The sequence below is a fragment of the Trichomycterus rosablanca genome, chromosome 4 (genome assembly GCF_030014385.1).
Source record: "Trichomycterus rosablanca isolate fTriRos1 chromosome 4, fTriRos1.hap1, whole genome shotgun sequence".
Taxonomy (NCBI): domain Eukaryota; kingdom Metazoa; phylum Chordata; class Actinopteri; order Siluriformes; family Trichomycteridae; genus Trichomycterus; species Trichomycterus rosablanca.
Genome location: NC_085991.1, coordinates 55860005 through 55873458, shown reverse-complemented (window position 1 = coordinate 55873458; position 13454 = coordinate 55860005). Strand labels below are relative to the sequence as shown.

Genomic DNA, 13454 nt, shown 5'->3' with positions numbered 1-13454 from the left:
AGTATGATGGTGTGTGTGAGAGTATGATGGTGTGTGTGAGAGAGTATGTGGTGTGTGTGTGAGAGTATGATGGTGTGTGTGTGTGTGTGAGAGAGTATGATGGTGTGTGTGTGTGTGTGTGAGAGTATGATGGTGGGTGTGAGAGTATGATGGTGTGTGTGAGAGAGTATGATGGTGTGTGTGTGAGAGTATGATGGTGTGTGTGAGAGAGTATGATGGTGTGTGTGTGAGAGTATGATGGTGTGTGTGTGAGAGTATGATGGTGTGTGTGTGAGAGTATGATGGTGTGTGTGTGAGAGTATGATGGTGTGTGTGAGAGAGTATGATGGTGTGTGTGTGAGAGTATGATGGTGTGTGTGAGAGAGTATGATGGTGTGTGTGTGAGAGTATGATGGTGTGTGTGAGAGAGTATGATGGTGTGTGTGAGAGAATTCAACTTAGAATTATGGCCTACACGGCCTCTCATACTTAACCGCCGATCTAACTTACAAGCGCAGATTCACCAAACCTGCTGCAGTCCGTCACTCATCTCACATCGTTTCGGTAAAAGATTCTAGTAAAAGTACAGTAGGAAATGTAGTAAAGTCAAAGTTGCCAAATATATTTATACTCCAGTAAAGTACAGATACTCCAAAAAATACTTAAGTACTGTAACTAAGTATTCTTACTTCATTACTATACACCACTGCTGAGCAGGGCTCTTCACTCTCAAAGGCTCACTACTCTAACAGTAAATGTAGCCCCGGTAAATCAATAAATCAATGAATTTGATCGGATTATCAGACATTAATTTCTACTCCAAATAAACATCACAAACACAAACACAGAGGACCGGAGGAATTCTTAATCTCTTTAATTACAGCGCTCGTCATTCACAAACAAACGAATCAGACCACACACGTCTGCATAAAAAATAAAACATTCACGTTAATCACACAGAACGACCGGCACCACCGACCTCACGTCCCTCAGGCACGCGCCGATCGTCGCTCTTACGACACGTCACGATATTCAGCGGGTCCCGTACGGTACAGCTCTTCCTCCCTCGACACCGGCTCCACGGCGCCACCTCCAGGCTAAATACCGTCGTCGTATCGTCAGAGCGCACCTGCTCCTGACCGGGGTGACCCGGCCGGCGTGCGAGATCGGGTCCGGTCAGTTCACCCTAATAGAACAGTACTGGGTTCTTAGAGGAACCGGAAAGGCACCGAGAGAGGAAACACCAACCGCCGGCTACCAGAACGTCCGAGGAGCGCCAGCCAAGCGCCCGAGACTCGGCCAGGATCCTGGTGGAGGCGAGACTGTTCATGCTGCTACAAACGGTGGTTTGCTAGTGATGCTAAACTAAACTGATACGTTCGGCCAGAATAGAGTCACGCCCCGACGTTCCTTCTACGTAGCGTCGCGGACGCAGAACACGACTGGAACCCACAGCTCATGGACGCACGACGTCCCGTCTCCAGTCAGCTAAAGACGAACGCTGACGGATGGAAGGTGATCGAGAAGTGTCGGGCACTAGGTGGCGCCGATTACAACGGTTTATTATCTATATTCGTCGCTACCGTCAGTTATGGGAGTTTAAACGCTTCTTAAATCTGTTGGTCACGTAAACCTCACAAAGTTCTACTCAGAACCGTTCAGAGGCGGATTGAACTGACCGTCGATAAACGGTGGAAATAAAACCGATCTTTATTAACGGCGCTTTAAATAAACACGTAATTATTTTTGCATAGTAGAATCGAAGGTTTGGTTTTTATAGAGTCACCCACCTCACAGCGTAGAATTAACAACAATCACTGAAGCAGGTGCAGGCCGGACGTACGCCACCATATCGACCACAAAAATATAGACATAAGGTCCCCGAGGGCCCGGCCACGCCCGGTTTTGAAGGTAAGATTCGATTGTTGATTGGATTTGTAGCCTTAAATAAAGCTGGAGGAACTTCGACGCGTGTACGAGCGCTCGTACACGTGATAATGGGAAAACTCTAAAAGCGCAGACGATACCGGCGTACCCAATTAGCCCTTAGTGGAACCCTTATTTACCCCCGCCCACATAGTCCGGTCATCCCGCCCTAGCAGAAACCAATCACGCCCGCTAGATGGTATTTCTAAATGTATACAGTAGAATTAACCCAAGCTGGTTAGCACAACAACAATCGCTGAAGCAGAAGGAGGCTGGACGTACGCCACTAGGAAAGCGCGGCCACGCCCAGTTTCGAGGGTAAAACTCCGTTGTTAATTGGAGGAATTTTGACGCGTCTACGAGCGCTCGTACCGCGGATGGGGCGGAGCTTTACGCGATACCGGAGCGCCAACTGTACCAGCATGTAGGCCCATAACAACAGAGCTACAGTTAGCTCGCTAAGATTTAATCGCCTGCTTCCAGGGAGCGTGGAGGTACCTACAGCTCGCGGACGCATGGCGTCCCGTCGTCCCCGGTCGGCTGTGCACGAACACTGACGGACCTTGGAAGGCGACCGGTTCGAGAAGCGAACGAACCTCCGGGACCGGACCCTCGGGTGCGTTTGCGTCGTTACCATGGCGACCGTGATAGCTACGATCTCATTGGCGCATCTTGCGGAACATGTGGGCCCCGCCCTCGGCGTCCGGGTCGGTCGCGTCAGCGGCGCTTGCATCACAGGTGCTGATCTTTGTGCAGATTCGTTTTTTGGTTTCTCCCGCCGCCGTTTCGTCACCGCAGCTCGTGTGTGTGTGTGTGTGTGTGTGTGTGTGTGTGTGTGTGTGTGTGTGTGTTGACCTGATCTACGTAGTCCGTACATCTTCTTTACAGTACAGAAACGAAAGTGAACGAAAGGAAAGCTAAAGGATTCATCTAGGATTAAATAAACACAAGGGGGAGAGAGAGAGAGAGAGAGAGAGAGAGAGAGAGAGAGAGAGAGAGAGAGAGGAAACCAGGCGCTCAGGCATGTGCCGATCATCACTCATCACTACGTATATGTACACGATAGAGCCAAAAGTATTGGGACGCCTGATCGTGACCCCATGTCCAGATCGAACGGTATTAGAGTACAGAGTGACCGTATCTTCTGAGTGCGTCTGTGTGTGGGAATTTGTGCCCGTTCAGTCTAAGTTGAGGTTCCGGTTCATCCCAGAGCTGTCGATGTCTTAATAGAGGAAAAGGACCTTCCCTAAACTGCTGATTTCCCCCCCCCCCCCAGTTAGTGAATTCCGTGATTAGAAGGGGCGTCCAGATACTTTTGACCATCTATTGCACTGAGCTCAGCGGTTAAGGTACTTGACTAGTCGTCAGAAGGTCGCTGGTTCGAGGCCCCGCAGCGCCGCCGAGTTAGCCCTGTTGGGCCCTTGAGCGAGGCCCTCGACCCGCACTTGCTCAAATCGTTCTCAACGCTGACTGTAAGTCGGTCCGGACTTCTCAGTCTTAGTCGGTGTTCCGGTTCATCCCAGAGCTGCCGGGTGGGGCTGGAGCTCCTTCGCGTCTTTATAGAGCTGGAACGGGAAAGGACCTTCCCTAAACTGCTGATCTATTCAGAAGGGGCGTCCAGATACTTGTGACCATCTATTGCACTTGTGTAGGTGGACTTTGCTTAGAGCTGTAGGCCAGCGGGAGCTCAGCGGTTAAGGTACTTGACTAGTGATCAGAAGGCCGCTGGTTCAAGCCCCCAGCGCCGCCGAGTTAGCCCTGTTGGGCCCCTGATCGAGGCCCCTCGACCCTCAATTGCTCAAATCGTTCTCAATGCTGACTAAGTCGGTTTGGATAAACGTCGTAAACCTCGTAGATCACGTACATAGGCCCCGCCCACACAGGCACTTCATTTCTTTGGCCCCGCCCACCGAGCCACACCCTTCCAAAACATGACCTTACAGGATTATAAACGATTTATCGGCTCGTTAACGTACGGTACGATGAGACCGCGAGCGTTCGACCCGTAAACGAGGATCCGCGGCCGCGGTCGATCGCCACGCTCACGTATGACGTGGTCTCCGTGGTGACCGCTTCCCTTCGGCTAGTGTCGTTCTGCGGTACGGCGAGAGATGAGAGATGGGCACACGCCCGGGCGCCGGCTCGGCCCGGCGAGGCGGAGGAGCGTCCCCGAAGCCGCCCGGGGTTCTACAGCGGCGCCCCCGAGAGGAAGGGGGGGGGGGGGCGGCGGCTCCCGGGACGCTCCGAAACCTAGCGGTAGAGTGAGAACGAGAGAGGAGGGAAGCCGGCGGGGGGATTATTTGTGGTTCTTGAGCTGGTTGGAGAGCCAGTCGAGCCCCTCGTACAGGCCGTCGCCGCTGGTGGCGCACGTGGCCTGGATGTACCAGTTCCGGTGGCGCAGGGAGTGCAGGCCCAGCTTGTCGGTGATCTCGGCGGCGTTCATGGCGTTGGGGAGGTCCTGCACACACACAAGCGCGCACGCATGAGGACGCGCGGGGGGGGGGCTGTAACACTGCCGCTCGCTGGACGCTCGGCGGCGCTCACCTGCTTGTTGGCGAACACCAGCAGCACGGCCTCTCGGAGCTCGTCCTCGGCCAGCATCCTCATCAGCTCCTCCCGGGCCTCGTTCACCCGCTCGCGGTCGTTACTGTCCACCACGAAGATCAGACCTTAGAGAGAGGGGGGGTCAGCACAGCGGTCAGAAGTATGTGTGCGTCCAAGTACTCTCGGCCACGCGTCAGCGACACGGCGTTCTCACCCTGGGTGTTCTGGAAGTAGTGCCGCCACAGCGGCCGGATCTTGTCCTGACCGCCCACGTCCCACACCGTGAAGCTGATGTTCTTGTACTCCACCGTCTCCACGTTAAATCCTACCGATGAGCAAAGAGAAGCACCGTCAGCGACCGACCGTCGGCCAATCGGAGCGCACCGTCACACGGAGGACTCCCACCAGGGGGCGCAGCGGTCCAACACGCTGCACCCCAACGCCGGCGCTGCTGCTGGGCCGGACGGACAGAGCTGAGTTTCATCATGACTCCATGACACACACACACACACACACACACACACACACACACACACACACACACACACACATACACACACTCTCTCACACACACACACACACACACATACACACACTCTCTCACACACACACACTAAAATCACACTCACACCACAAACACACACACACACTTCCATGTATGCGCACACACACACACACGCTTACAAATACACACACTAACACTCAACTCTCACATGTATACATACTGTACACACACACACACACAGATCCACAAACGCTTGCACATAGACACACACACACACACACACACACACACACACACACACACAGTACATACACACACACACACGCACATACTCACACAAACACATAAACACACACACACACACAGATCCACAAACGCTTGCACATAGACACACACACACACACACACACACACACAGTACATACACACACACGCACATACTCACACAAACACATAAACACACACACACACACAGATCCACAAACGCTTGCACATAGACACACACACACACACACACACACAGATCCACAAACGCTTGCACATAGACACACACACACACACACACACACACACACAGTACATACACACACACACGCACATACTCACACAAACACATAAACACACACACACACACAGATCCACAAACGCTTGCACATAGACACACACACACACACACACACACAGATCCACAAACGCTTGCACATAGACACACACACACACACACACACACACACAGTACATACACACACACACGCACATACTCACACAAACACATAAACACACACACACACACAGATCCACAAACGCTTGCACATAGACACACACACACACACACACACAAACACATAAACACACACACACACACACACACACACACACAGATCCACAAACGCTTGCACATAGACACACACACACACACACACACACACACAGATCCACAAACGCTTGCACATAGACACACACACACACTCGCACATAAACACACACACACACACACACACACTCACACATAAACACACACACACACACACACACACACACACTCACACATAAACACACACACACACACACACACACACACACTCACACATAAACACACACACACACACACACACACACACACTCACACATAAACACACACACACACACACACACACTCACACATAAACACACACACACACACACAGATCCACAAACGCTTGCACATAGACACACACACACACACTCACACAAACACAAACACAAACACACACACTCACACAGGCGCATACATACACACACACACTCACACACGTACACACTCACACAAACACACACACACACTCACACACACAGATCCACAAACGCTTGCACATGGCAGGCGCATACATACATACACATGCTCACACATACATAAACTAACACATACACTCACACACTTAACTGCACACACACACCAACACACTTAGATTCTGACACAGTCATGCTCACTCACACACACACATACTTACACTGGCACAAAATTACTCACATTATATACACACACACTCACACACACATGCACCCAGAATACACACACTCGTACACATGCACAGACACTCACCCACTCACACACACACACACACACACACACACAATCAACACAGTTTGTTGGCTGGACTCTGACAGCTTAAACACATATAACTACTGTACTGTACTACTGTGCCTGTATTGCACCTTACTCTCTCATCTCTCTCATCTCTCTGCTGCTATATAAACCCTACACTGCTTACTGTATATCAGAATATGCTCTCTACCTCAGGTACCATTTACTCAGTGTGTCCCCGCCGGTCCTGGTCCAGGAGGAACGTCGTTTCGTTCCAGTATGTACTCGTATAGAGCTGAAATGACAGTAAAGCCTCTCTCAGTGATTTACTCACTCTTACTGTAGTCGCTCTGTGCTTCTAGATCATCACAACAGTCTGGATTCAGTTACAAAATGTGACGAGATGAAGATCCAGTCGTAGAAGAAAGCGGCTTAGTGAACCGTTATTCTTCCTCTACAGTAGTATAACCAAGGCTCTACCACTCTAGGCCACTATGAGGCGTCCTAGCAAGCCTACGGCAATTCAGTTAGTCGAAACGTCCAAGACGTGGAAGTGTAAAGCATCCGAGTTTAGAAAACTAACGACCGATTCTGTGGACGTGTGGATCTGATCTGAACCTGCATCAGTGTGGAATAAGCGTCAGATCCAGGGTTACAGCTCCACATGTATCTGTGTTTATCTGGATTCTCCTCCCTGTTTCACTTTTAAACTTGTGTTACAGCTCCAGCTTCTGAGAAACGCTGAGAATCAGAATCAGCTTCTCCCAGAGTCTAAAACGCTTCTGGTTGAAAATAAAGCTTAACGTGGTTTAATGTAGTAAAAGAAGGAGACAGGAGCACTAAACTTCTCTTCATTATTACTGCTCATAAGTTCCTCCACTAATCACATTCCTCACTCGCTGTTTTACTACAATAAGTCACGCTGAGTCTTGTGAGTCGCTTTTACCGCCTCGTGTCAAACAGTTCGTCTCATCGGAGGAGCTTTGAAAAGGTCAGCGAACAGCAAACTGGACTCCGAGCGCCGGGTTCTCTGGTCGTTCCACTAAAGTGTGAGCACTCACCGATGGTTGGGATGGTGGTGACGATCTCTCCCAGCTTCAGCTTGTACAGGATGGTGGTTTTACCAGCAGCGTCCAGTCCCACCATCAGGATTCTCATCTCCTTCTTACCGAAGGCTTTAAAGAGGTTCGCGAAGAGATTCCCCATCCTGAACTCTACACACACACACAGTAATTATTATGTACACAGACACACTTCCCATCATCCTACACTCCCTACACCGACCTACAGCACTGTGACAGTACACTGTCTAAGCAACTGAGGGTTAAGGGCCTCGCTCAGGGGTCCAACCTGGCAGTGGTGGGGTTTGAACCAGCGACCTTCTGATTACTACTCCAAGACCTTAACCACTAGGCTACATTGCCATGTCTTTGTGGACTGTGCCAGTCCCACCACGACCCTGATCAGGATCATTTGTAAGTTGAAGTAAATAAATGATGTTATTAATATTATTATGTATTCTTGTTTACTTACTGAAGAAATTATAAATATTTTCGACACTAATAAATGAATAAAGTTTGCACATATTGTAACTTTAATATCTGCAGTCAAATAATTTATATAAATTAAATTAATAAATAAATAAAACTCAAACTTCTCCGGTCCGAATAACACAACTCAAGAAAGCGGTGTTTTTCTCACCCGTATACCGCCAAATCCCGCCTCCTTGCACTGCGATTGGCTAACTCTGGATACAACAAACACGCCGATTGGTTTAAAGTATCGCCAAGGCGCGTCAGTCAGAGCGGTAGAGAGAACTATCTACGGCTCTGGCGTCAGTATAGACGACTGGCCAATCAGCTCGCAGTACCCGAATACGGGTGGAGAACAAAACTCCCTGACTACTGTTAGCATTCTTTGTTAGTTTCCAGCTCACACGCGAACGTTTAATGTCTACATTCTGATTCAGTCCGCTTTATACTAATGATTAATATTTAGTTAACATTACAGACGAAATATAAAACATGATATTAATGCAGTTTCAATCTTATTTAGCACTTCAGCTACTCACACTCGGTTTGTTTCCTCCTCAACTTCAAGGCGTTTCCTTCCTCAAGATGGAGAGACTTCCGGCCACGTCAGTCACTCCCTATCACTTCCGCTCAGGCAACAAAGCGATTTACACAAAATAAACACACAACAAGCACAGTTTAAACACCTCAAAAACTCAACAAACACTGTTTAAACACTACAAACACTCATTAAACACAGTTTAAACACTATAAAAACTCAACAAGCGCAATTTAAACACTCTAAACACTCAACAAGCACAGTTTAAACACTATAAACACTCAACAAACACAGTTTAAACACTATAAACACTCAACAAACACAGTTTAAACACTTTAAACACTGAACAAGCAGTTTAAATACCTCAAACACTCAACAAGCAGTTTAAACACCTCAAACACAAACAAACACTGTTTAAACACCTCAAACACTCAACAAGCACAGTTTAAACACTACAAACACTCATTAAACACAGTTTAAACACTATAAAAACTCAACAAGCGCAATTTAAACACTCTAAACACTCAACAAGCACAGTTTAAACACTATAAACACTCAACAAACACAGTTTAAACACTATAAACACTCAACAAACAATGTTTAAACACTATAAACACTAAACAAACAGTTCAAACACTCTAAACACTCAACAAGCACAGTTTAAACACTATAAACACTCAACAAACAGTTTAAACACTATAAACACTCAACAAACACAGTTTCAACACTAAACACTCAACAAACAATGTTTAAACACTATAAACACTCAACAAACAGTTTAAACACTCTAAACACTCAACAAGCACAGTTTAAACACTATAAACACTCAACAAACAGTTTAAACACTACAAACACTCAACAAGCACAGTTTAAACACTATAAACACTCAACAAACACAGTTTAAACACTACAAACACTCAACAAGCACAGTTTAAACACTATAAACACTCAACAAACACAGTTTAAACACTACAAACACTCAACAAACACAGTGTAAAAACTATAAACACTCAACAAACACAGTTTAAACACTACAAACACTCAACAAACACAGTTTAAACACTATAAACACTCAACAAACAATATTTAAACACTATAAACACTCAACAAATAATGTTTAAACACTACAAACACTTAACAAACACCATTTAAACACTACAAACACTCAACAAACACAGTGTAAAAACTATAAACACTCAACAAACACAGTTTAAACACTATAAACACTTAACAAGTACAGTTTAAACACTACAAACACTCAACAATGTTTAAACACTATAAACACTCAACAAACACAGTTTAAACACTATAAACACTTAACAAGCACAGTTTAAACACTACAAACACTCAACAAACAATGTTTAAACACTATAAACACTCAACAAACACAGTTTAAACACTACAAACATGTAAAAAAACACAGTTTAAACACTAAACACTCAACGAACAATGTTTAAACACTACAAACACGTAACACAGTTTAAACACTATAAACACTCAACAAACAATGTTTAAACACTACAAACACGTAACAAACACAGTTTAAACACTATAAACACTCAACAAACAATGTTTAAACACTACAAACACGTAACAAACAGTTTAAACACTATAAACACTCAACAAACATTGTTTAAACACTACAAACACGTAACAAACACAGTTTAAACACTATAAACACTCAACAAACACTGTTTAAACACTACAAACACGTAACAAACACAGTTTAAACACTATAAACACTCAGCAAACAATGTTTAAACACTACAAACACAGTTCAAACACTATAAACACTACAAGCACAGTTTAAACACTACAAACACTCAGAAAGGGCAGAAAGTTCTGGACCTGGACCACGTGCTGTTATAGAGAAAACGATGAACGTGAGGTCATCTGTCCATGAGCTGAATCTGAGGTGTGTTTGTGTTCTGTAGGATACGAGGGCAGCTTCAGAATCTGGTCAAGGTTCCTGACTGGAGGCCAGTTGAGATGCTGTGAGTTTGGGGAGGGGGGGGGGGGGGTGATATAGGTGTTGGATGTCCTTGTTACTTCTGTTATATCATGTGTGATGAGTATACAATAACAGAGACAACCAACAAGCGTAGTGTGGGTGCTGCACAGCTCCAGGGTCCAGCTAAAACATGCAGACGGTGGATTGGCTAATTTTGTCATTATTTGTTTATCTGTGCTAACGACTGCGTCATGGTCAGGGTTCCAGTGGGTTCAGTGCCACCCTGAGACGTTGTGCCTCACTAATGAATAAATATACGGTGTTATTAACGCCTCTGTACAGCAGGTGGAGCCACCGCATAAAGAACCTCAGTGAGAGCGAACGAGTGCGTGTATGAGTCCCTGCAGGCTCTGGGACCCTGATCAGAATCAGTAGCGTTCCTTTCTTTCTTTTTTCCTTTTTCTTCTTATTTTTTACCTTTTTATTTCTTCCTCCTGTCTTTTATTTAAACGTTTTAAACGAGTTCCTTCTTTTCTTCTTGTATAATATTTCTTTATTTCTTTTTTTCCCTTTATTTCTAATTTCTTTTTTCTTATTTGTTCTTTGTTCTTATTTTTTCTCTCTTTTATTTAAACATTTCCACGTTTTTTCTTTCTTCTTTTTTATTATTTTTGTTCCTTCTTTTCTCTTTTCTTTCTTATTTAATTTCATTCTTTTTTTCTTTCTTTCTTTCTTTCTTTCTTTATTTATTTCGTTCTTTCTTTTTTCTTTATTTCTTTAAATTACTTTATTTCTTTATTCTTTTTCTTTTTTGTTTCTTTTTAAATTTCTTTCTTTCTTTTTAATTTTTTTCTTTCCTTTCTTCTCTTTTCTTTATTTCTTTAAATTTCTTTTTTTCTTTTTTCTTTATTTTATAATTTCTTTCTTTATTTCTTTACATTTCTTTCTTTTTCTTCATTTCATTATTTCTTTCTTTCTTTTTTAATTTCTTTCTTTTTTCGTTATTTCATTATTTCTTTCTTTATTTATTTAAATTTCTTACTTTTTTTATTAGATTATTTCTTTTCTTATTTCTTTCTTTTTAAGTTCCTTATTTCTTTAAATTTCTTTCTTTCTTTTTTCTTTATTTCATAATTTTTTTTCTTTATTTAAATTTCTTTTTCTTTATTTCATTATTTTTTTCTTTCTTTTTTAATTTCTTTCTTTTTTTGTTATTTTATTATTTCTTTCTTAATTTCTTTAAATTTCTTTATTTCCACATACTTCTGACCATGTAGTTTAGTTTGAGAGCGGGGTCTGGAGATTATGAGCTGTTCCTTCTGTCTCTCTGTGATGGGAACGTTTGGGGGATTATTAAAAATGTTCCTGGTCTCCAGGGAGAAGGTGAAGAACCTTCAGCACTAATCTGGTTCCTGCAGAGTCTGAAGAGAACCTGAAAAAAGTTTGAACCCCCCCTGGAATTATAACAATCATCTCTTAATGTCTTTAATCAAAAACAACATGAATAAAACCAGAGGTGCATTTAGAACTGTAATATTCACACAGAAACATTTATTACACTTTTATTTTATTAGTAGATTTATTAGTTTTTATGTTAAATAATCATCAAAATAATTTCAGAATAAACGTCTATAAATAATAATAAACACTTTTTTTTTTACATATTTTACATCGTCTCAGGGTCTCTGTGCAGCGCCGTCAATCAGCCAGCAGAGGGTGCAACGTGCACCAACAGTTCGGGGAAGGGCCCTTTCCTGTTTTTCCCTTTTCCTGACTTTACAGATGCTCATCTGACAGAATGGACACAAATTCCCACATACACACTCCAGAATCTCGTAGAAATCCATCCTAGAAGTTATCAAAGCTGTTAAAGCCACAAACAATCGTACTGAACGTATTAATGCCGAATGTTTTGGAATTAAATGTCCTAAACAAGCACATAGTCAGGTGTCCACATACTTTTGACCATATAGTGCAGCTGTCCTGGTCTGTGCCTGAATAATAAAAACAAGAAGCTTTTGATGTTCGTATTATTTCAGGACTTGATGATGAAATGACGATGACGTCTTTTAATATTAACGCTTGTGCCTCGGCTATAAGGGTGCAGTCAAACCTATCCTATTTATACGGGCACAGAGAAGTCTGCAGCTACGTATAATCAATCATTATCAGTAATGTCCAAGTGTCCTCTCTATTTATAAAACCACAACATGCTCACCCTAGTTTATACTTTCTACACCACATAACTCGTATAAACTGCTGCTGTCCGTATACACCGATCAACCATAACATTATGACCACCTCCTTGTTTCTACACTCACTGTCCATGTTATCAGCTCCACTTACCATATAGAAGCACTTTGTAGTTCTACAATTACTGACTGTAGTCCATCTGTTTCTCTACATGCTTTGTGTGTTGTGCTGGTATGAGTGGATCAGACACAGCAGCGCTGCTGGAGTTTTTAAACACCTCACTGTCACTGCTGGACTGAGAATCGTCCACCAACCAAAAACATCCAGCCGACAGCGCCCCGTGGGCAGCGTCCTGTGACCACTGATGAAGGTCTAGAAGATGAGCGACTCAAACAGCAGCAATAGATGAGCGATCGTCTCTGACTTTACATCTACAAGGTGGACCGACTAGGTAGGAGCGTCTAACAGAGTGGACAGTGAGTGGACACGGTGTTTAAAAACTCCAGCAGCGCTGCTGTGTCTGATCTACTCATACCAGCACAACACACATTAACACACCAGCACCATGTCAGTGTCACTGCAGTGCTGAGAATCATCCACCACCTAAATAATACCTGCTCTGTGGTGGTCCTGTGGGGGTCCTGACCATTGAAGAACAGGGTGAAAGGGGGTAGAGAAACAGATGAAGTACAGTCAGTAATTGTAGAACTACAAAGTGCTTC

The 13454-nt window shown here is 44.4% G+C and overlaps 1 protein-coding gene across 1 annotated transcript; it reads right to left on the bottom strand.

The window, feature by feature from the left end:
* Window positions 1–836: 836 nt before the first annotated feature.
* On the bottom strand, window positions 837–8646 carry arf1 (ADP-ribosylation factor 1). Its single transcript, XM_062994584.1, has 5 exons — window positions 8590–8646; window positions 7580–7732; window positions 4664–4774; window positions 4450–4574; window positions 837–4363 (listed from the first exon to the last, which is right to left on the bottom strand). The coding sequence occupies exons 2-5, from the start codon at window positions 7722–7724 to the stop codon at window positions 4202–4204; spliced, it is 543 nt and encodes a 180-aa protein (XP_062850654.1). The 5' UTR covers window positions 7725–7732; window positions 8590–8646; the 3' UTR covers window positions 837–4201.
* Between the last annotated feature and the right edge of the window lie 4808 nt (window positions 8647–13454).

Bases quoted from the DNA above. Each gene is read 5' to 3' on its own strand.
- arf1 (XM_062994584.1), bottom strand. From the start codon at position 7,724: ATGGGGAATCTCTTCGCGAACCTCTTTAAAGCCTTCGGTAAGAAGGAG. The intron at 4,775-7,579 runs GTGAGTGCTCAC...GCTCATCGGTAG, and splicing joins CACCACCATCCCAACCATCG to GATTTAACGTGGAGACGGTG. The intron at 4,364-4,449 runs GTGAGCGCCGCC...GTGTGTGTGCAG, and splicing joins TGGTGTTCGCCAACAAGCAG to GACCTCCCCAACGCCATGAA.